Source organism: Nymphaea colorata, unplaced genomic scaffold, assembly GCF_008831285.2.
Source record: "Nymphaea colorata isolate Beijing-Zhang1983 unplaced genomic scaffold, ASM883128v2 scaffold0135, whole genome shotgun sequence".
NCBI lineage: Eukaryota > Viridiplantae > Streptophyta > Magnoliopsida > Nymphaeales > Nymphaeaceae > Nymphaea > Nymphaea colorata.
In genome coordinates this window covers 1-21,143 of record NW_022204641.1, presented here as the reverse complement: position 1 = coordinate 21,143, position 21,143 = coordinate 1, and the positions used below count along the sequence as shown (strand labels likewise).

Genomic DNA, 21,143 nt, shown 5'->3' with positions numbered 1-21,143 from the left:
ATTACTTCGCTTCGGGAAACCCAGAGATTCATTGAATCGGTTATTCTTACTATTCCTGAATGTGAAAAAGGAGATTTTCATTGCCGGGGATATATTACGTGATTAATTCATTAATTAATATCTGAAATATATGGTTAAGTTAAATTAGTATAAATGGTTGAATCAAAATAATTCCTTCTTAAGTTCCATTTCTGTCAGAGGGTAATATGAATGTTCTACCATGTTCCATCAACGCACTAAAGGGGTTATACGAGATATCCGGCGTGGAAGTAGGCCAACATTTCTATTGGCAAATAGGGGGTTTCCAAGTGCATGCCCAAGTACTTATAACTTCCTGGGTCGTAATTGCTATCTTATTAGGTTCAGCCGCTATAGCCGTTCGGAATCCACAAACTATCCCGACCGACGGTCAGAATTTTTTCGAATATGTTCTTGAATTCATTCGAGACGTGAGCAAAACTCAAATTGGAGAAGAAGAATATGGTCCTTGGGTTCCTTTTATTGGAACTCTGTTCCTATTTATTTTTGTTTCTAACTGGTCAGGTGCTCTTTTACCTTGGAGAATCATACAGTTACCTCATGGGGAGTTAGCTGCACCCACGAATGATATAAATACTACTGTTGCTTTAGCTTTACCCACGTCAGTGGCATATTTCTATGCAGGCCTTACTAAAAAGGGATTGGGTTATTTCGGTAAATATATTCAACCAACTCCAATACTTTTACCAATTAATGTCTTAGAAGATTTCACAAAACCTTTATCACTTAGTTTTCGACTTTTCGGGAATATATTGGCCGATGAATTAGTAGTTGTTGTTCTTGTTTCTTTAGTACCTTTAGTGATTCCTATACCTGTGATGTTCCTCGGATTATTCACAAGCGGTATTCAAGCTCTCATTTTTGCAACCTTAGCCGCGGCTTATATAGGTGAATCCATGGAAGGTCATCATTGAGTACAAATAAGAAATAAGAAAATAATGCTTTGTTTGAATTTCAAAGTTCAAACAGTCGCTTTTTCTTTTTCATTTCAATCAATTCAAAATTAAGCCCATGAATCTTATTCCAATAAATAATTCATGGGTAGCTCAAGATACCCGCTTGAGGAAATGATTGATATATCAATCTATATTTATGATATGTATGATATAGAGTAGGAACAGATATATATGTACGATATTAATATTTATTATATTACGTATTACACTACGGAATTGTAAAAAAAAGGGGGAGATTCCCAATTTTTCCTAAGATCCCCCTTTTTTCCTATTCATGTCATACATCGCCTTTATTTGCCCAGTCAATTACGAAGATTCATAATTTGGATAATAAATAATTGTTATCCGTTTGGGACGCGCGACGAAACAACAAGAACTATGTTCTGCGGAACCGTTGCTATTTCATTCCATTCTATTCAACAATTGACCAAAATTGGAATTAAGAGGAGTTGGATCAATCAATCAAATCTTGATATGGGATGATTCGCTTTGATGAATCTCTTCGTTTGTATCCATGTGAGATAATGACAAAGACAAGAAAGAGTTCACGAATCAGATGAAAAATTCAGTAGGTTAGGTGGGCCGAGCTACATTACATATTATATGTGAACTCCGGTGTATGCTTAGAAGGATGATTCCAGGGTCCGATCCGATTCAATAGAAATAAGATGGCGATGGTTTACATTATGGAAGAAAACATGTATATGTGATAGTAGATATTCATATATATGGACTACCCATCTATATTATTTCATTCCCCATCAACTTTCTATTATATAGATATAGATTCCACTTTAATAGATATAGATTCCACTTTATTTATATGGATTACGATATATAAGCTCTTCCCTTTTTCGTCTGTGACTTTATTGTATATGTGGATTGAATATGAAGTTAAGCCTATGAATGCATATAGAGAAGATGAAGGAGGGAGGAATTGAAAGAGTGGGTTCGGAACAAAGAAATAGAAGAACTAATATGGATTTTCAAAGACTTGGATAGTGAATAAAAACGAGATATTGAAGTAGTTCTGATGATTCAGTAATATCAAATATCATCACATCACTTCTTAACTCAAATTGGGTTCGGAGTTCTTAGTTTAGTTGTATGGATCTTAGTGATGGAATATGAAATAATAAGTAATGTAACTAATTAATATATAATATAAATATATAACATTAATAATAACATTAATTATATATAAGAATTCATTGGTTTATTTGATTATATCATTAACCATTTCTTCATTTTTTGTTGTGAGGAGCTTACCATGAATCCCCTAATTTCTGCTGCTTCCGTTATTGCTGCTGGATTGGCCGTAGGACTTGCTTCTATTGGACCCGGAGTCGGTCAAGGTACTGCTGCGGGCCAAGCCGTAGAAGGTATTGCTAGACAACCAGAAGCAGAGGGTAAAATACGAGGTACTTTATTGCTTAGTCTGGCTTTTATGGAAGCTTTAACAATTTACGGGCTGGTCGTGGCATTAGCACTTTTATTTGCTAATCCCTTTGTGTAATCCTAGAAACGTGAAAATGTGAAAAATACGTACTTCTTTTCTTGCTTTGGCCCTGCCACTTCGCTTCTTCAAATTATATCAACTCAACACTTCACTCCTACAATCACTTCTTCCTTGATCCAATACTCCGGGGAAGTACTGATTTGAGGAATTAGTGGATCCGCTTCCGCTCGCTTTCTTCTTTCCCGCCCTTAGTCCAATGAATGAGCATTTTCCCTTTTTTATTTATTTTAGGAGGGTATGTCGCAATTGACACGAGACTTGGGACTTCATAAGTGTCTTATCGGGGATCTAAATAAGGAGTGAAGTGATACAAAAAAGGAAATCTTTTTTTATTTTGTTAGTCCTATTCCTATCCATAAGATAAGAGGAGAGCATATGAAAAATCTAACCGATTCTTTCGTTTTTTTGGGTCACTGGCCATCCGCCGGGAGTTTCGGGTTTAATACCGATATTTTAGCAACAAATCTAATAAATCTAAGTGTAGTGCTTGGTGTATTGATCTTTTTTGGAAAGGGAGTGTGTGCGAGTTGTGTATTTCAAGAATAGGCTGGAACCAACCAGCTGCACTTTATATTTTGCTATTGTAATCTAATAATAGAGAAAGGTGCACGATCTCAACGAATTACTTCTGAATAAATCAATAAGTCCTATGTAAGAACCATAGCATTTCGTGACTCGTTGGTAAATTGGATTCTCTATTAACCAATAATGTGAGACCATTTAGTTAACATGGTTAAAGCTGAACTGTTTGAAGTCTAAGCACAACACGGTACTCTTTCTACCACTGCGTTAGTACAAGATAAGATGGTTTCAAAATGCATAAATCATTTTGTTGGGAATTTATTTGATATAGAACACTCATATCAATAAAATGATTTGAACCATTGACTGGAAAAACGGGTACCTCGCCCCTTCCTTTTTATCTAATGCTGAATCGACGACCTATGTGTATAAAATGAGAAAGAATTCTTTTGGATGTGAAGAAATAAAAGAAACGACTTTGCTGACAATTACAAGTTTTTTTGGTCTGGTCAGAAGAGCCCTCCAGAGATCCTGGGTTTTCTTGTATCAGTTTTTATATCCTGGAATACGAACAGAGAAGAGAGGGTAGGCTCATTAAGAAAGAGATATGGGAATGCCCCATAAGTATAAGTAATTTAATTGAGCGTGAGAGCCAAATGAATCGAAAGATTCATGTTCGGTTCGGGAAGAGATCGTGGAAGTTGTGGAATTGATGGGGAGATAATCTACTTTCATTAAGTGATTTATTAGATAATCGAAAGCAGAGGATTTTGAGTACTATTCGCAATTCAGAAGAACTATGCGGAGGAGCCGTTGAGCAGCTTGAAAAAGCACGGGCTCGCTTACAGAAAGTGGAAAGGGAAGCGGAAGAGTTTCGAGTGAATGGATACTCTGAGATAGAACAAGAAAAGATAAATTTGATTAATGCCGCTTATCAGAATTTGGAACAATTAGAAAATTACAAAAACGAAAGCATTCATTTCGAACAACAAAGAGCGATTAATCAGGTCCAACAACGAGTTTTCCAACAAGCCTTACAAGGGGCTCTAGGAACTCTGAATAATTGTTTGAACGGCGAGTTACATTTACGCACCATCGGTGCTAATATTGGCATACTTGGGGCCATGAAAGAAATAACCGATTAGTCCTTCTACTATAGGATAGGTATTATTTTTCTCCTTTTTTGCTTCCTAGAAAGAATTAAGAGATACTAATGGTAACCATTCGAGCCGAAGAAATTAGTAATATTATCCGCGAACGGATTGAGCAATATAATAGAGAAGTAAAGATTGTGAACACTGGTACCGTACTTCAAGTGGGCGACGGCATTGCTCGTATTCATGGTCTTGATGAAGTAATGGCAGGTGAATTAGTAGAGTTTGAAGAGGGTACGATAGGTATTGCTCTGAATTTGGAATCCAATAATGTTGGCGTTGTATTAATGGGTGACGGTTTGATGATACAAGAGGGTAGTTCCGTGAAAGCAACAGGACGAATTGCTCAGATACCGGTGAGTGAGGCTTATTTGGGTCGTGTTATAAATGCCCTAGCTAAACCTATTGATGGGAGGGGTGAAATTTTAGCTTCTGAATATCGGTTAATTGAGTCTCCCGCTCCAGGTATTATTTCGAGACGTTCCGTATATGAGCCTCTTCAAACGGGGCTTATTGCTATTGATTCGATGATCCCTATAGGACGCGGTCAGCGAGAATTAATTATTGGGGACAGACAGACCGGTAAAACAGCAGTAGCTACAGATACTATTCTCAATCAAAAAGGTCAAAATGTAATATGCGTTTATGTAGCTATTGGTCAAAAAGCATCTTCCGTGGCTCAGGTAGTGACTACTTTCCAGGAACGGGGAGCAATGGAATACACCATTGTGGTAGCGGAAACAGCGGATTCGCCTGCTACATTACAATACCTCGCTCCTTATACAGGAGCCGCTCTGGCTGAATATTTTATGTACCGTCAACGACATACCTTAATAATTTATGATGATCTCTCCAAACAAGCACAATCTTATCGCCAAATGTCCCTTCTATTAAGAAGACCACCTGGTCGCGAAGCTTATCCAGGAGACGTTTTTTATTTGCATTCCCGCCTTTTGGAAAGAGCCGCTAAACTAAGTTCTCGTTTAGGCGAAGGAAGTATGACTGCTTTACCAATAGTTGAGACTCAATCTGGGGACGTTTCGGCTTATATTCCCACTAATGTCATTTCCATTACAGATGGGCAAATCTTCTTATCCGCGGATTTATTCAATGCTGGAATCCGTCCAGCTATTAATGTGGGTATTTCCGTCTCCAGAGTAGGATCCGCAGCTCAAATTAAAGCCATGAAACAAGTAGCCGGCAAATTAAAATTAGAATTGGCTCAATTTGCAGAGTTAGAAGCCTTTGCGCAATTCGCTTCCGATCTAGATAAAGCTACTCAGAATCAATTGGCAAGAGGTCAACGATTACGGGAGTTGCTCAAACAATCCCAATCATCCCCTCTCGCGGTGGATGAACAGATAGTTACTATTTATACCGGAACGAATGGATATCTTGATCAATTAGAAATTGGACAGGTAAAGAAATTTATTGTTCAGTTACGTACCCATTTAAGAACAAATAAGCCTCAGTTACAAGAAATCATATCTTCTACCAAGGTATTCACCGAGCAAGCGGAAGCCCTTTTGAAAGAGGCTATTCAGGAGCAGATGGAACTATTTCTACTTCAGGAACAAACATAAAGAAATTGGTTATTTCATTTGGTAGAGTCTCTTAGTACGACATAAATTGTTGAGAAAAGAAATGGCTCTGATTCGAATCATTCCAAATATGTTTCTTGGAATAGCAATCCAAACAAAATAGATGTAAATAAATTGCGTCCAATAGGATTTGAACCTATACCAAAGGTTTAGAAGACCTCTGTCCTATCCATTAGACAATGGACGCTTCTCGTCCCGATTCTCTTCTTTCTGATTCCTCCTTTCCATTCCCTGTTTGGATAAAAACAGAAACAATCAGATTGTATGCGTCTTAGGGAATAAAGACGCATATTAAAATCAATGATGGATGTATTATGATTCATATCGAGCGGGTAGCGGGAATCGAACCCGCATCGTTAGCTTGGAAGGCTAGGGGTTATAGTCGACGTCGATTCATCACTATTAACGTCTCTAATTCAAAACCGAACATGAAACTTTGGTTTCATTCGGCTCCTTTATGGAATAAAGGATAGATTCCCCGATTTAGGGCGTAAAGTAACCTAAACGAAAAAATTGACGATGTATGATATTAGTATGGAAATGGAAAGGTATGGAAATCAAAGAAGGAAGTCATAGCAAATCGGAATAAGAAAAATTCGATCCATAACACCTATGTCAGCTTTTCTGTCTGAATGTATCCAAAGCTATTCGCTTTCTAGATGATCCCTCTAGAGGAGGGGTATTATAAAAACCCTTCTAGTTACTTCGTTCCCTATTTCTACTGACATGAATCCTTAGGAAAAGAATCTTATTTCTACCGAGCTGAAACAATATATGCCGATGGCCCCGGTAAACCGAAGTCACCGTTTAATAGCTATTTGGCTTCAATCTCCCCTTTACAAAAATCGAAGATCTAGTTACGATTAGAAATACACTTTTGTATCTTCATCCATGGATCTTTTACTCATACTTATCTAATTCTAATTGGAAAACTCAAAAAATTATGCTTCGCAATTCCATAATCCCAGTTTTTGGATGCAAATCGCGAAAATTATATTCTTCCCCAATTGTGGCATTGATAGGAAAGGGTTAAACCCTTATAAGAAATAAAGTTTTTGATCGGAATATGAATGTATCAAACCGAAAGAACCCTTAACTATTTCAGTTGGTAATAGAACGAATCACACTTTTACCACTAAACTATACCCGCTACATTGTGATTATTGTATAGGAATGGCCCATTTGTCGAACAAGGAGATGAGGCGCGATCAAGATATTGTGAATATTAGAGTGCTGACATGCCCTGTCTCCGGGGATACTTGATGAAATAGGGCAAGAGGATAAATAAAAAACCTTTTTGTTTTGCTGTAGAAGTCGTTACTCAGAGGTCCGATAGAATCGGCGAGGTTGGAACAGAAAAATAAGTTTTGTGCAATAATATATATAGTTAAGTTATAGTTTATAGTTCCATTTTTTTTTTTGCTCAAGTTTATTTAAACAAAACAAAGCTTGTCTCTTGAGTACTTGAGGGAACATACATACGCTTTTCCCATTCCAATAAAAAAAAGCAACGATGAATCAAAGGAAAAATAAGGAAATAACAATATAATAAATTTCCTTCATATCATAGAAATCGAAATAGCTCTTGTTGCTGCTTCAACTCAATAACATATTGAGTTTTCCAATTTCTCATTTTAGGTTAGGTTGAAAAGGGGGGAATGGCCTGGCCAGTGCCTAGCCAGGCCGGGAGAACAAAAGAATAACCTTTCGAACGAAATAAAATCAAAGAGGGATCTTTTTTTCCTTTTTTCCTTTAGAGATACCTGTTTTGAATGGTTGTATAAATAGGATTTCTTATAAAATTCATATATATCTCTAGAATAAAGAAAAAGAAATATGAATCTTTACTTCACACGTCGTGTCACATATGAATTATTCATTTTTTTTTTTTTCAATTTGGAGAGATGGCTGAGTGGACTAAAGCGGCAGATTGCTAATCTGTTGTACGAGCTATTCGTACCGAGGGTTCGAATCCCTCTCTCTCCGTTTCCTACGCTCACTTGATATTTATCTTTCTCATTCTATAAACCCCGAGTCCCTTTGGTTTGGTTGGATTGATGATTTCATTTAAATAAATGAAATGTATGGAATAGATAAAATTTTAAGTTAAGAAGATGGATTTAGAAACCAAACCAAAAAAGGAAAGAAAAAATCTATTATTCTTTATTCTTCGCGTCCAGGATTACGTCCTGGGTCATTAGACAGGAATCCGAAGATGAAGAGCGAAACAAAGAATATCACCACCGTATAAACGAACAGTTTGAGAGTAAGCATTACAAATCTCCAAGACCTGTTGGGGGAGAAAAAGGGAATAGATTCTCAACCTTTGTACCATCTCATTTTTTGATACCAAGAAACGAAGTGGTTTTTAGAAAAGAAAGGAATTAACAGGAATTCAATTCATTTGTATTGTAATAAAATAAGGTTCTGATTCCTTCGTTACCAAAAAAAAGAATCTCGTCATACCTACAATGCGATTTGTTGATATTGCATTGCGGGGGCTCAGAATACCGTATGCGCTCCATGGATGGAGGGTCAGAATGAGGAAATGAGGTGATCCGGATTCACGGAGTCTATTGAAGAATGTTCAATGTTTGAATCGAGGGTTCTTGTCTTAATGCACTACTTATCTCATCTTTCTTGGTAAAATTGGTAAAATATTTTTTTTTTTTTTTTGAATAAGTCATGAATCTTTCTAGAACAGTATCAAGGATCTCATCGAAAACTTACAGCAGCTTGCCACACAAAGGCTAAGAGAAAAAAGAGCACAGGTATGACCGGCATAAAATCCACGATTGGGTTCAAAAAAGCATAAGCCTCGGGCAATTTTGCGAAGAAAAACCCACTCGGCTGAAGGGCAGAATTAAGACAGATACAGATTAAACTAAAGATATTAGGCATAACAAATATTTTGTTCTTAGAATAATATCATTTTTATTGAGTTATTTCTTGAAGGGAAAAAATCAAGAAAGAGGGTAGGTAAAAAAGTCCTTCTTTCTTTGAATTCCCCCAATCAAAGATCCTTCAATTGTCAAATTGAATTATACGGAATCATACTTTCATACAATATCTTAATTATCTTAATTTAATTATATGTAATGATCAATGAATTTAGTTTTATTCCGGATTTACACGTGTCGAATCTCAGCAACAACTTCTTTCTTCCATAGATACTGGGCTGGAATTGACGAACACCCGATACCAATATTAATGTATATTCGTGTTTGAATAGAAACATAAATGGGGCGTGGCCAAGCGGTAAGGCAACGGGTTTTGGTCCTGTTACTCGGAGGTTCGAATCCTTCCGTCCCAGATTAATTCCATCTTAACTCAACAAATATTATTTGTTCTCTTTAATCATCTAAATTTCTATTTAGGAGGTTCATGTTGGATACAATGTAATCGTAATCTATTCTTTATTTCTAGTTTTTTTCTTTCTAGTTTGGTTTTTAATGTTAATGATTTTTTAATGTTAATGATTCTTTTCTGAATTAGACTTTACCTTTCTATTCTGTATTCTGTTTCCTACACACGGAATTCACTTTCAATGACTGACACACGTATGAAAAATCCATGATTTTGGTATAGGCGTGGGGGGAGCATAGACATAGATCCGTTGAAAAGATATTTTTTTGATTTAATTCAAAATTGGATTATTCAGTCTATGTCCGTACCGTTCATATTGGAGTTGGTTAGTCAAAAGAAACTTTATGCTTGAATCCAGAAAATTCTGATTCCTGCATGATCCATTCTGAGTCGAAATGTGAAAGAAACCTCTTCTATCTTCTAACTTTGAATTAATGGTAAAGCAGATATGGTAATCGTATCTCATTTAATAATTATCCCAATTGAGAATTCATTTTATTTGGATTCTAATGAGGGTTCGAGTTCGTGGTACCAATTCCATCAACGGGATTCGAGTTCCTAAGACTGGACTCAAATGAAAAAATGGGAATAAAAAACGGATCTGGACCTTTTTTGTTTTGCACTTATACGTGTCTGGTACTGGTATAGCACGCAGCTTACACAGCTTATAAGAAAAGAAGATTCTTTTGTTGGTTGACCGGGTATGCATGATTCATAATATAATCCAGATGAAATGTTTTTTAGATATGTGATGTGCTGATCAACAATGGAAGGTATCAATTGAAATATCTGTGGCTATTCCCGATTTCATCAACAAACAATCAAGTTCAATAGGAATAGATGCATTGTATTGTACCCAATTTGCATCTGGTTCTAATGAACTGATGAATAATGGAATTGTAAATCCATTGGTAGGCAGAATCGCGGATTTAATTTACTTGACTTTATCGAACGACTCTGGAAGCAAAAAAGCAGAATATGCCGAAAAGAAGCATGCCACCCTTTTGTATTGTTATTGTTCTATTTCAGTAAGAACAAACAACAAACAGTCTTTGGTTTCGGTCAGAAATTTCTGTGATGCCTTAAAATATCCACGATTACCCGCGGTAACAGCTGTATATATAACATAACCCGATGGATACCAAAAGATCATGCTGCTTTGATTCTGATATTCTCAATCAGATTCAAGAATGAATCGAGGACGTTCACTTTATCTTATTTACTTTACTGTGTCTTTTTTTATTCATTTTTTGACTTTTACTATATTTCTTATTATGTTTGATGCTCATGAACAAAGAAATGAAATTAGTTTTAGATTTTGTTTCTCGTCCCATTTATCTGGTTTAGACAGTTGATCTGGTTTAGACAGTTGATGATTTAAGGAAAAGCAAAATTAAATTTCATGTTATTATGATGATCAAAATGATCAAATTGACGTCTAAGAGATATCCGTAATTACAGTTATTCGTTGTGATTGCACAGACTTGCTGATTGATTCAGAGATCAAATTGAGTCTTTACGGAAGAACTGCTTTCCACCAATAGCAATGATGGCAAAGTACGAGATTTTTTTATGTGAAACCATTTTTCATGAATCCTTGATACTCGATGAAGTCTGAGATTAGTTAATTTATCATTTACCATCAAACCACTTTGGCCCTTTCTGGTTCATTGGAATGGCTTAATCAGTTACTAACTCATTCTTTTCCGGTATTGGAAATCCAATTAAAGATCTTTAGTTTAGCTTAGTCGTTCGAGCAAGAATTGGCTCATTTCACTCATGACTGATTGTCACAAATGATCAGGTTGTTAACTAACTTCTTGTTTATTCGTCTTTCTTATAAATGGTGAAATAAATGATTCATACGCTAGAATCAGGGGGCAAACTGGATACTTGTTAGATATACATATGCGTCCATGGAGAATATTAAAAAATAGAATAAAAGATCAATCAATGACTATTCATGATTTAATTCCATATTGAATCAATCCCGTACCGATTCCGAATTATAGGAATTTTTGTTATGGTAAAACTTCGTTTGAAACGATGTGGTAGAAGGCAACGTGCGACTTGAATGACATGATCGGCTGTGGATTTTTACATCCATCATCTTCAATGAGGATGCTCTTGGCTCGACATATTTTGTTCTGTTTCACCATTACTCCACGATGTTGGGTTGTAATGTAAATAAAATAGTACATGATGGAGCTCGAGAATAAATGATTATCAGAGGCAGGATCTAGGGTTAGTGCCAATTAATAATTTGGAACGACTTCGTAAGTATATCTTCGATATAGAAAAGGTCAAATTGGACCGACTTTTCTATAAAAAAAAAGTTTGCTGTAATTGGTGAGACTATTTCGATGATAAAGAAGTGTATCACAGGGGAATTAATGGAATTGAATCGTTCGTATGATTCTTCGACGTAAAGAAATAGCCAAAAGGTATGTTGCTGCCGTTCCGGAAGATTAAAGATCACCGAAGTAATGTCTAAACCTAATGATTCAAGGATAAGTGATTCCAAAACAAGAAAACACCATTTTCAATGATTGTCTCAATCAAGTGGATTGGATCATAATAAGTAAGAAATGGAAATATATTCCAGACGAGACAAAAAAGGGGTTATAGACCGCTCAATAAATATTTATTTAAGGATTTTTTAAGGATTTCTTTTTTAGTCCTTTGAGAATTACCCAACTTGAGTTATGAGGACGAATGATATTTTTATTTTATAGGAAGGAAGAAGGAAAAAAGACGACTTCAATCATAATTTAATTGATGATTTCAAGGATCCGTTTGCTATAGATTTATATCCATCAATTTTAATCATTCTTTCTCGAGCCGTATGAGGAGAAAACTTCCTATACGTTTCCAGGGGGGGGGGTATTGCCCATCGATCTATCCCAATGAGCCACCTATCGAATCATTGCAATTGATGTCAGATCCCGAAGAGAGGGAAGAGATCTTCGGAAAGTAGGCTTTTACGACCCGATAAAGAATCAAACTTATTTAAATGTTCCTGCTATTCTATATTTCCTTGAAAAAGGAGCTCAACCCACGGGAACTGTTCATGATATTTCAAAAAAGGCAGAGGTATTTAAGGAACTTCGAGTTAATCAAACAAAATGAAATTAATGAAATCAAAAGATGGACCGGTATAGTAGCTAGTTCTAGTTTTGTTTAATTGTTTCTTCGCCACTCTCTTGCTATATTCATACCTATTCGCTATTGTTCCTATATGGTTTGAGATAATGTAAGGACAAAGAATGACAAAGAATCTCTTTGTCTTTTTATATTTATATGAATATGAGAGGGATAGAAAAAGGATTATATTATATGTCATAACTGAAATCCATGAAATTATGGGATTACCATTAATCTGATGGTTTTCCTTGGGACTCCCTCACCTCAAGAAACAAGAGGTGAATCTTGGGGCCTATAGTGATAGTGAATAAATACGATATTCTTTTTTACCTACTTCTTCTTTACTTCACTTCATTTTCATTTCTTGTAGTGCCAATCTAACACAAGGCCTTATCTTATTTATATTTAGTTTATTTATTGTATTTTGTTTGATTTGATTTCCCAATATTTCGTTTGTATTGACAATGGTCTCTCGAACGAATAGAATACAATAGAATTCGATCGTAGATAAATCGATCTATTCTTGCGGTTTCATAGGTTTGGTTTTTTACTTCATTCAAAGGATTGGTTTGAGGGATCGTCTGTGACACAGGAAGTCTTTTTTTTTATTTACTAAAGCTATACTTATCTGTGAATCTGCTCTTCTTTATTGTATAGATTTTTTAGAATCATAGTTTCTTCTAAACTTGCTGTTATTCTTATGCTTATGTTAGTTCAATGTTTTGACTTGACTGGTTCCGGTAATTTTGACTTGACTGGTTCCGGTAATCAAATCTCTTGATTTTTATTTCGATCGTAATTAGATCCTTATCTGGGTTGCTAACTCAACGGTAGAGTACTCGGCTTTTAAGTGCGGCTATGATCTTTTACACATTTGGATGAAGCGGATTCGTCCATACCATCGGTAGAGTTTGTAAGACCACGACTGATCCTGAAAGGGAATGAATGGAAAAAACAGCATGTCGTATCAATGGATAACTCTGAGAATACTTCATTCTTATCTGGTCATATCAGATCGGTAAAAAATGTCCTTTTGATTCTTAGCTAGAACGGTTCAAAATTCATTCACAGTTGGGTCAAGTGAATAAATGGATAGAGCTATATGGCTCCAATTATAAGGAAAAACCAAAAGCAACGAGTTTCCGTTCTTATCTGAATTCGAACGAATACCCGATCTAATTAGACGTTAAAAATATATTAGTGCCTGATGCGGGAAAGGGCTCTCCTGCGAGTGGATCATTGATTCCTTTAAAAAAAAATCCTAACTATTCACTGTTCTCCATTAGTTACTGGAGTGTAACCAAATGTGTATAAGAAACGGTGTACTGATAAATATAACTCATTCCAAAGTCAGAAGAGCGATCGGGTTGCAAAAATAAAGGATTTCTAATACACAATCTCTTGTAACTATACCCAAACACGAACGAGTTGGATGGAAAAAGAGAGGATGCGTTGATTAGACGTCTTGTCTCCAGGTATATCAGTTTTTATGATATACCTTGTTAGGACCATATCGCACTATGTATTGATTATTTAATAACCCAAGAAATCCTCCCCCGCATGCGGTTCAAGTTTCATTGCAAACAAATGGATAAATTGCAAGACGAATTGCAAGGCTATTTAGAAATAGATAGATACCGGAAACAGCGCTTCTTATATCCACTTCTTTTTCGGGAGTATATCTATGCACTTGCTCATGATCATGGTTTAAATAGTTCGATTTTTTATGAACCCACGGAAAATTTAGGTTATGACAATGACAATAAATCTAGTTCACTAATTGTGAAACGCTTAATTACTCGACTGCATCAACAGAATCATTTGACCATTTCGGTTAATGATTCTAGGTTCGTTGGCCCAACAGGAGTTTTTATTCTCAAACGATACCAGAGGGTTTTGCAGGAATTATGGAAATTCCATTCTCGGTGCGATTAGTATCTTCCCTAGAAGAGAAAGAATAGCAAAATATCAGTATCAGAATTTACGATCTATTCATTCAATATTTCCCTTTTTAGAGGACAAATTATCACATTTATATTATGTTTCAGATATACTAATACCCTACCCAATCCATCTGGAAATCTTGCTTCAAACTCTCCGCACTCGGATACGAGATGCTCCTTCTTTGCATTTATTGAGATGTTTTCTACACGAGCATCATAATTGGAATAGCCTTATTACTTCAAATAAATCCATTTCCATTTTTTCAAAGGAAAATCAAAGATTATTCTTGTTCTTGTATAATTCTCATGTATATGAATGCGAATCCGTATTAGTTTTCCTTCGTAAACAATCCTCTCATTTACGGTCAATATCTTCTCTAGCCTTTCTTGAGAGAACACATTTTTATGGAAAAATAAAACATCTTGTAGTGACGCCTCGTAATGATTCTCAAAGGACCCTGCCCCTCTGGTTCTTCAAGGAACCTTTGATGCATTATGTTAGGTATCAAGGAAAATCAATTATGGCTTCAAGGTGTACTAATTTACTGATGAAGAAATGGAAATATTACCTTGTCAATTTCTGGCAATGTCATTTTCACTTATGGTCTCAACCGGGTAGGATCCATATAAATGAATTATCCAATCATTCTTTCTCTTTTCTGGGCTATCTTTCAGGTGTACGACTAACGCCTTGGGTGATAAGGAGTCAAATGCTAGAGAATTCATTTATGATCGATACTGCTATTAAGAGATTCGATACAATAGTCCCAATTTTTCCTCTGATTGGATCGTTGGTTAAAGCAAAATTCTGTAACGTATCAGGGTATCCTATTAGTAAGTCAGTCTGGGCCGATTCGTCGGATTCTGATATTATTGCTCGATTCGGGTGGATATGCAGAAATCTCTCTCATTATCACAGCGGATCCTCAAAAAAACACAGTTTGTGTCGAATAAAGTATATACTTCGACTTTCGTGTGCTAGAACTCTAGCTCGTAAACATAAAAGTACGGTACGCGCAATCTGTAAGAGATTAGGTTCAAAACTATTGGAAGAGTTCCTTACAGAGGAACACGAAATTGTTTCTTTCATCTTCCGAAGAACCCGTTTACGTAGTGAACGGATTTGGTATTTGGATATTATCCGTATCCATGGTCTGGTCCCCCATTCATAATTGGGCGCGGGATAAATGGAAATCATAAAACTAATGCTAATGGCGAACTAATGCTAATGACGAGATTCCATTCATAATTCATAAATATACAAACAAATTGAAAAATTGAAAATCTCATCTATTAATGAAATGCTCAATGAAATGCTCATTTCATGTACTAGTGGTTGAATCAACTGAGTATTCAAGTTTCTTAGAGTTCTATTTTCTAGGGAACTTTGTTTTAGATGTATACACAGAGAAAGCCGTGTGCAATGAAAAATGCAAGCACGGTTTGGGGAGGGATCCTTTTCTCCTATTGGGAAACAAGGAGATTATCTACTCCATCCGACTAGTTCCGGGTTCGAGTCCCGGGCAACCCACTACCATACGGTCATACGTAATTTTATTCAATGAAATTACAATAAACCATCTATCATATGGTATAGAATATGTATTCTATACCACTTCATTCACAGATTGCTCGGATGGATCTTTCCATATAGAAAGAATAGAAAGAAGTCTGTTGATATTGATTTGGTTGACACGGGCATATAAGGCATGTTATACTGTTGAATAACAAGCCTTCTATTATCCATTTATAGATAATCTGTGTGCTTGGGAGCTCCTGATGATTGAATAAACCAAGATCTTACCATGACTGCAATTTTAGAGAGACGCGAAAGCACAAGCCTATGGGGTCGCTTCTGCAACTGGTAACCAGCACTGAAAATCGTCTTTACATTGGATGGTTCGGTGTTTGATGATCCCTACCCTATTGACCGCTACTTCTGTATTTATTATCGCCTTCATTGCGGCTCCTCCAGTAGATATTGATGGTATTCGTGAACCTGTTTCTGGTTCTCTACTTTATGGAAATAATATTATTTCTGGTGCCATTGTTCCTACTTCTGCGGCTATCGGGTTGCATTTTTACCCGATATGGGAAGCATCATCCGTTGATGAATGGTTATACAATGGCGTCCTTATGAACTAATTGTTCTACACTTCTTACTTGGTGTAGCTTGTTACATGGGTCGTGAGTGGGAGCTTAGCTTCCGTCTGGGTATGCGCCCTTGGATTGCTGTTGCGTATTCAGCTCCTGTTGCAGCTGCTACTGCTGTTTTCTTGATCTACCCTATTGTCAAGGAAGCTTCTCTATGGTATGCCTCTAGGAATATCTGGTACTTTCAACTTCATGATTGTATTCCAGCTGAACACAACATCCTTATGCATCCATTCCACATGTTAGGTTGTGCTGGTGTATTCGGCGGCTCTCTATTCAGTGCTATGCATGGTTCCTTGGTAACCTCTAGTTTGATCAGGGAAACTACTGAAAATGAGTCTGCTAATGAAGTTACAGATTCGGTCAAGAGGAAGAAACCTATAATATCGGTAGCTGCTCATGTTATTTTGGCCGATTGATCTTCCAATATGCTAGTTTTCAACACACTCTCGTTCCTTACACTTCTTCCTAGCTGCTTGGCCTTTGTAGGTATCTGGTTTCACCGCTTTAGGTATCAGCACTATGGCATTCAACCTAAATGGATTCATTTCAATCAATCCGTAGTTGACAGTCAAGGTCGTGTTATTAACATTGGGCTGATATCATTAATCGTGCTAACCTTGGTATGGAAGTTATGCATGAACGTAATGCTCACAACTTCCCTCTGGACCTAGCTGCTGTCGAGCTCCATCTACAAATGGATAATACTTGATGTCAGTGTATACAGTCGTTGAAGGAACAATACCCAATCTCTGGTGGGTATTGTTCCGTTCTATTCAGTCACGTTTTACTCATATGATGATTCCATTCTAATCTCTTTCCTTCACAAAATCTAATCTAAATCAATACAGCAAGCAGCATTTAGCTGCGTTGCGTGGTTCATTGTTGCCGAGTGACCTATTTCGCTATGTACTAAACTCATATATAATTATAATAAATTCCACAAAATCGTTTGACTTCTTTATTGTGAATTGTTAGTGTTACGGGTTGGCCTCTTATGACAAGGGATATAACAGATAAATAATTATCTCTCGGCTCGGCGCAAAGAAAAGGAGAGTCAGAAAGAAGAGTCTATGATGAAGGCTAAAACGAAATATGACATGACTCTTAATTGAGTCAGAGTAGGGGCGGATGTAGCCAAGTGGATTAAGGTAGTGGATTGTGAATCCACCATTCGCGGTTCAATTCCCGTCGTTCGCCCATTCACATCATTCATTATTTTTTCTTTCTCTTTCTATTTACGGCGACGAAGAATAAAAATATCACTATATTTATTCCTTTTCCTACTCCTTCTTCCAAGCGCGGGATAACCCCAAGGAGTTGTGGGTTTTTTTCTACCAATCGGGGCCCTCCCTTCACCACTCCATGGGGATGGTCTACAGGGTTCATAACTACTCCTCTTACTACGGACGCTTACCTAGCCAACATTTAGATCCGGCTCTACCCAAACTTTTCTGGTTCGCCCCGACATTACCCACTTGTCCGACTGTTGCTGAGCAGTTTTTGGATATCAAACGAACCTCTCCAGATGGTATCTTATGTGGCCGATTTACCCTCTTTTGCATCAGTTTCGCTACAGCACCTGCTGCTCTAGCTAATTGTCCACCCTTTCCAAGTGTTATTTTCTATGTTATGTATGGCCGTGCCTAAGGGCATATCGGTTGAGTAGATTCTTCTTTTTGATCAATCAAAACCCCTTCCCAAACTGTACAAGCTTCTTCCAAAGCATACGGCTTTCTGGATGTAGATGATGATATCTAGACAGATGGATCTTATATGAATCGTATGATGAAGTACCACATGAGTGGATATATAGGAATCCAAATCTGCCGAATCACTCATGCTACGATCTTCTACATCCTAGGTCTCCCCATTCCGTCATCTGGCTTATGTTCTCATGTAGCACTCAGACCGAATGACTCTATGAAATTACGTCGATACTTCCATTCCACATATTACGGGTAACGTAGGAGACATCTCTATTTTTCCCCCGGGGGATCTTTAGAATTACCACTGCTTAGCTTTCAATTCGCCTCTGACCATCAAATGAAATGTGAATAACCCATCCTCCTCTCTTTGAAACAAGGGGCGCTTCCGGTTCTATCCGTGCTTCAAACAATTTTGTCTTCTCCATATTACCATATCTCTAGAGTCAATAATTTTATATGAGGAACCACTGAACTCAATCACCTGCTGCCGTTACTCTTCAGTTTTCTGTTGAGGTCTATCCCGTAGAGGTACTCAAATTGGATCAGTGATCGATTTCTAGGTTTTGTCGTAAACCTAATTGGTTACTTCCAATTACGTAAATCAATAGTTCAAACCGCACTCAAAGGTAGGGCATTTCCCATTGATATAGGAACTTCTGTACCAGAAACAATGGTATCTCCAATTATAGCCCCTCTGGGATGTAAAATATATCTCTTCTCACCATCCCCATAGTGTATGAGACAAATGTATGCATTTCGATTAGGGTCGTATTCTATGGTTACGATTCTACCAGATATGTCTTTTGCATTCCGTCGAAAATCGATTTTACGGTATAGACGCTTATGACCTCCCCCTCTATGCCTTGCGGTAATGATTCCTCTGGCATTACGACCTTTACCACAACGATGCTGTCCATAGATCAAATTTGTTCGTGGATTGGATTTCGCTTGACTGTCTACGGCTCCTTTGCGTGTGCTAGGGGTAGAAGTTTTGTATAAATGTATGGCCATGTTATTAAGTATTTATTTTTTTTTATTTAAGTTCTTTTCTCTATAAGAGGTGGAATAGAATAACCCGGTTGAAGCGTAATGATCATACGTCTGTAATGCATTGTATGTCGCATAATAGGTCCCATTCTTCTACCCTTTCCCGGGAGTCGATGGCTATTCATAGCTACACCTTGACACCAAAGAAGAGTTCGATCCAATGCTTTATTTCTGTCCTAGTTGATCCTGATTCGACATTAGAAGTTATTGATTGTTCCCCAATAACCGAATACTTTTTTCTGTAATACTGCATATTGATTCATCCATAAATCCATTTTCTTCCCTATGAGTTCCAGTATCTATAAGAATTAGAATTTTACGTTTCTACCGTTTCTATCTTATTCTTATAGTATGAAGTATACCAATTAGTTATCTATGGATGATGAGATTCCGTTGATACGGAGCCAATTCTATTATTGAACGTTCCAATTCGCGTGCATCCAGCAGGAATTGAACCTACGAATTTGCCAATTATGAGTTGGGCGCTTTAAACCATTTCAGCCATGGATGCTTCGCGGAGACTCGTCATCAACGGGGGCTGTCTTTGTGTAAGTGGATTTCAATTGAAATATAATCTTTCGTTTAGGAGAAATCAATGAAACGGCATCAATTCAAATCCTGTAATTTTGGAATTGAGAGAGATATTGAGAGAGATCAAGAATTCTCGCTATTTCTTAGATTCATGGACCAAATTCGATTCAGTGGTGTCTTTCACTCACATTTTTTTCCACCAAGAACGTTTTGTGAAACTCCTTGGCCCCCAAACTTGGAGTGTCCTGCTTTCACGTGATTCACAGGGTTCAACAAGCAATCGATATTTCACTTTCACGATCAAAGGTGTAGTACTGCTTGTAGTAGCGGTCCTTATATATCGTATTAACAATCGAAATATGGTCGAAAGAAAAAATCTCTATTTGATGGGGCTTCTTCCTATACCTATGAATTCCATTGGACCAGAAATGATACATTGGAAGAATCTTTTTGGTCTCCCAATATCAATAGGTTGATTGTTTCGCTCCTGTATCTTCCAAAAGGGAAAAAGATCTCTGAGAGTTGTTTCATGGATCCGAAAGAGAGTACTTGGGTCCTCCAATAACTAAAAAGTGTATCATGCCTGAATCTAACTGGGGTTCGCGGTGGTGGAGGAACTGGATCGGAAAAAAAGAGGGATTCTAGTTGTAAGATATCTAATGAAACAGTAGCTGGAATTGAGATCTCATTCAAAGAGAAAGATATCAAATATCTGGAGTTTCTTTTTGTATCCTATATGGATGATCCGATCCGCAAGGACCATGGTTGGGAATTGTTTGATCGTGTTTCTCCGAGGAAGAAGCGAAACATAATCAATTTGAATTCGGGACAGCTATTCGAAATCTTAGCGAAACACTTGATTTGTTATCTCATGTCTGCTTTTCGTGAAAAAAGACCAATTGAAGTGGAGGGTTTCCTCAAACAACAAGGAGCTGAGGCAACTATTCCATCAAATGATATTGAGCATGTTTCCCATCTCTTCTCGAGAAACAAGTGGGATATTTCTTTGCAAAATTGTGCTCAATTTCATATGTGGCAATTCCACCAAGATCTCTTCGTTAGTTGGGGAAGAATCAGCACGAATCGGATTTTTTGAGGAACGTATCGAGAGAGAATTTGATTTGGTTAGACAATATGTGGTTGGTAAACAAGGATCGGTTTTTTTAGCAAGGTACGGAATGTATCGTCAAATATTCAATATGATGTCCACAAGATCTATTTTCGTTCAAGTAACGGATTCTAGCCAATTGAAAGGATCTTCTGATCAATCCAGAGATCATTTCGATTCCATTAGGAATGAGGATTCGGAATATCACACATTGATCAATCAAACAGAGATTCAGCAACTAAAAGAAAGATTGATTCTTTGGGATCCTTCCTCTCTTCAAACGGAACGAACAGAGATAGAATCAGATCGATTCCCGAAATACCCTTCTGGATATTCCTCAATGTCCCGGC

General features: G+C 37.0%; 2 protein-coding genes, 2 non-coding genes and 1 pseudogene across 4 annotated transcripts; 4 read left to right on the top strand and 1 right to left on the bottom strand.

Moving 5' to 3' along the window:
- Positions 1 to 206: 206 nt before the first annotated feature.
- LOC126409367 (ATP synthase subunit a, chloroplastic) lies at positions 207 to 1,017 on the top strand. The gene has a single exon (XM_050075393.1). The coding sequence runs from the start codon at positions 207 to 209 to the stop codon at positions 951 to 953; it is 747 nt and encodes a 248-aa protein (XP_049931350.1). The 3' UTR covers positions 954 to 1,017.
- Positions 1,018 to 1,024: 7 nt separating this feature from the next.
- On the top strand, positions 1,025 to 8,486 carry LOC126409357 (ATP synthase subunit alpha, chloroplastic). Its single transcript, XM_050075390.1, has one exon. The coding sequence runs from the start codon at positions 4,250 to 4,252 to the stop codon at positions 5,771 to 5,773; it is 1,524 nt and encodes a 507-aa protein (XP_049931347.1). The 5' UTR covers positions 1,025 to 4,249; the 3' UTR covers positions 5,774 to 8,486.
- On the bottom strand, positions 5,907 to 5,978 carry TRNAR-UCU (transfer RNA arginine (anticodon UCU)). Its single transcript has one exon. It is a non-coding gene; the product is annotated as a tRNA-Arg (tRNA).
- TRNAS-GCU (transfer RNA serine (anticodon GCU)) lies at positions 7,690 to 7,777 on the top strand. Its single transcript has one exon. It is a non-coding gene; the product is annotated as a tRNA-Ser (tRNA).
- Positions 8,487 to 14,257: 5,771 nt separating the features above from the next.
- On the top strand, positions 14,258 to 17,103 carry LOC126409364 (photosystem II protein D1-like; annotated as a pseudogene).
- The last annotated feature ends 4,040 nt before the right edge of the window (positions 17,104 to 21,143 follow it).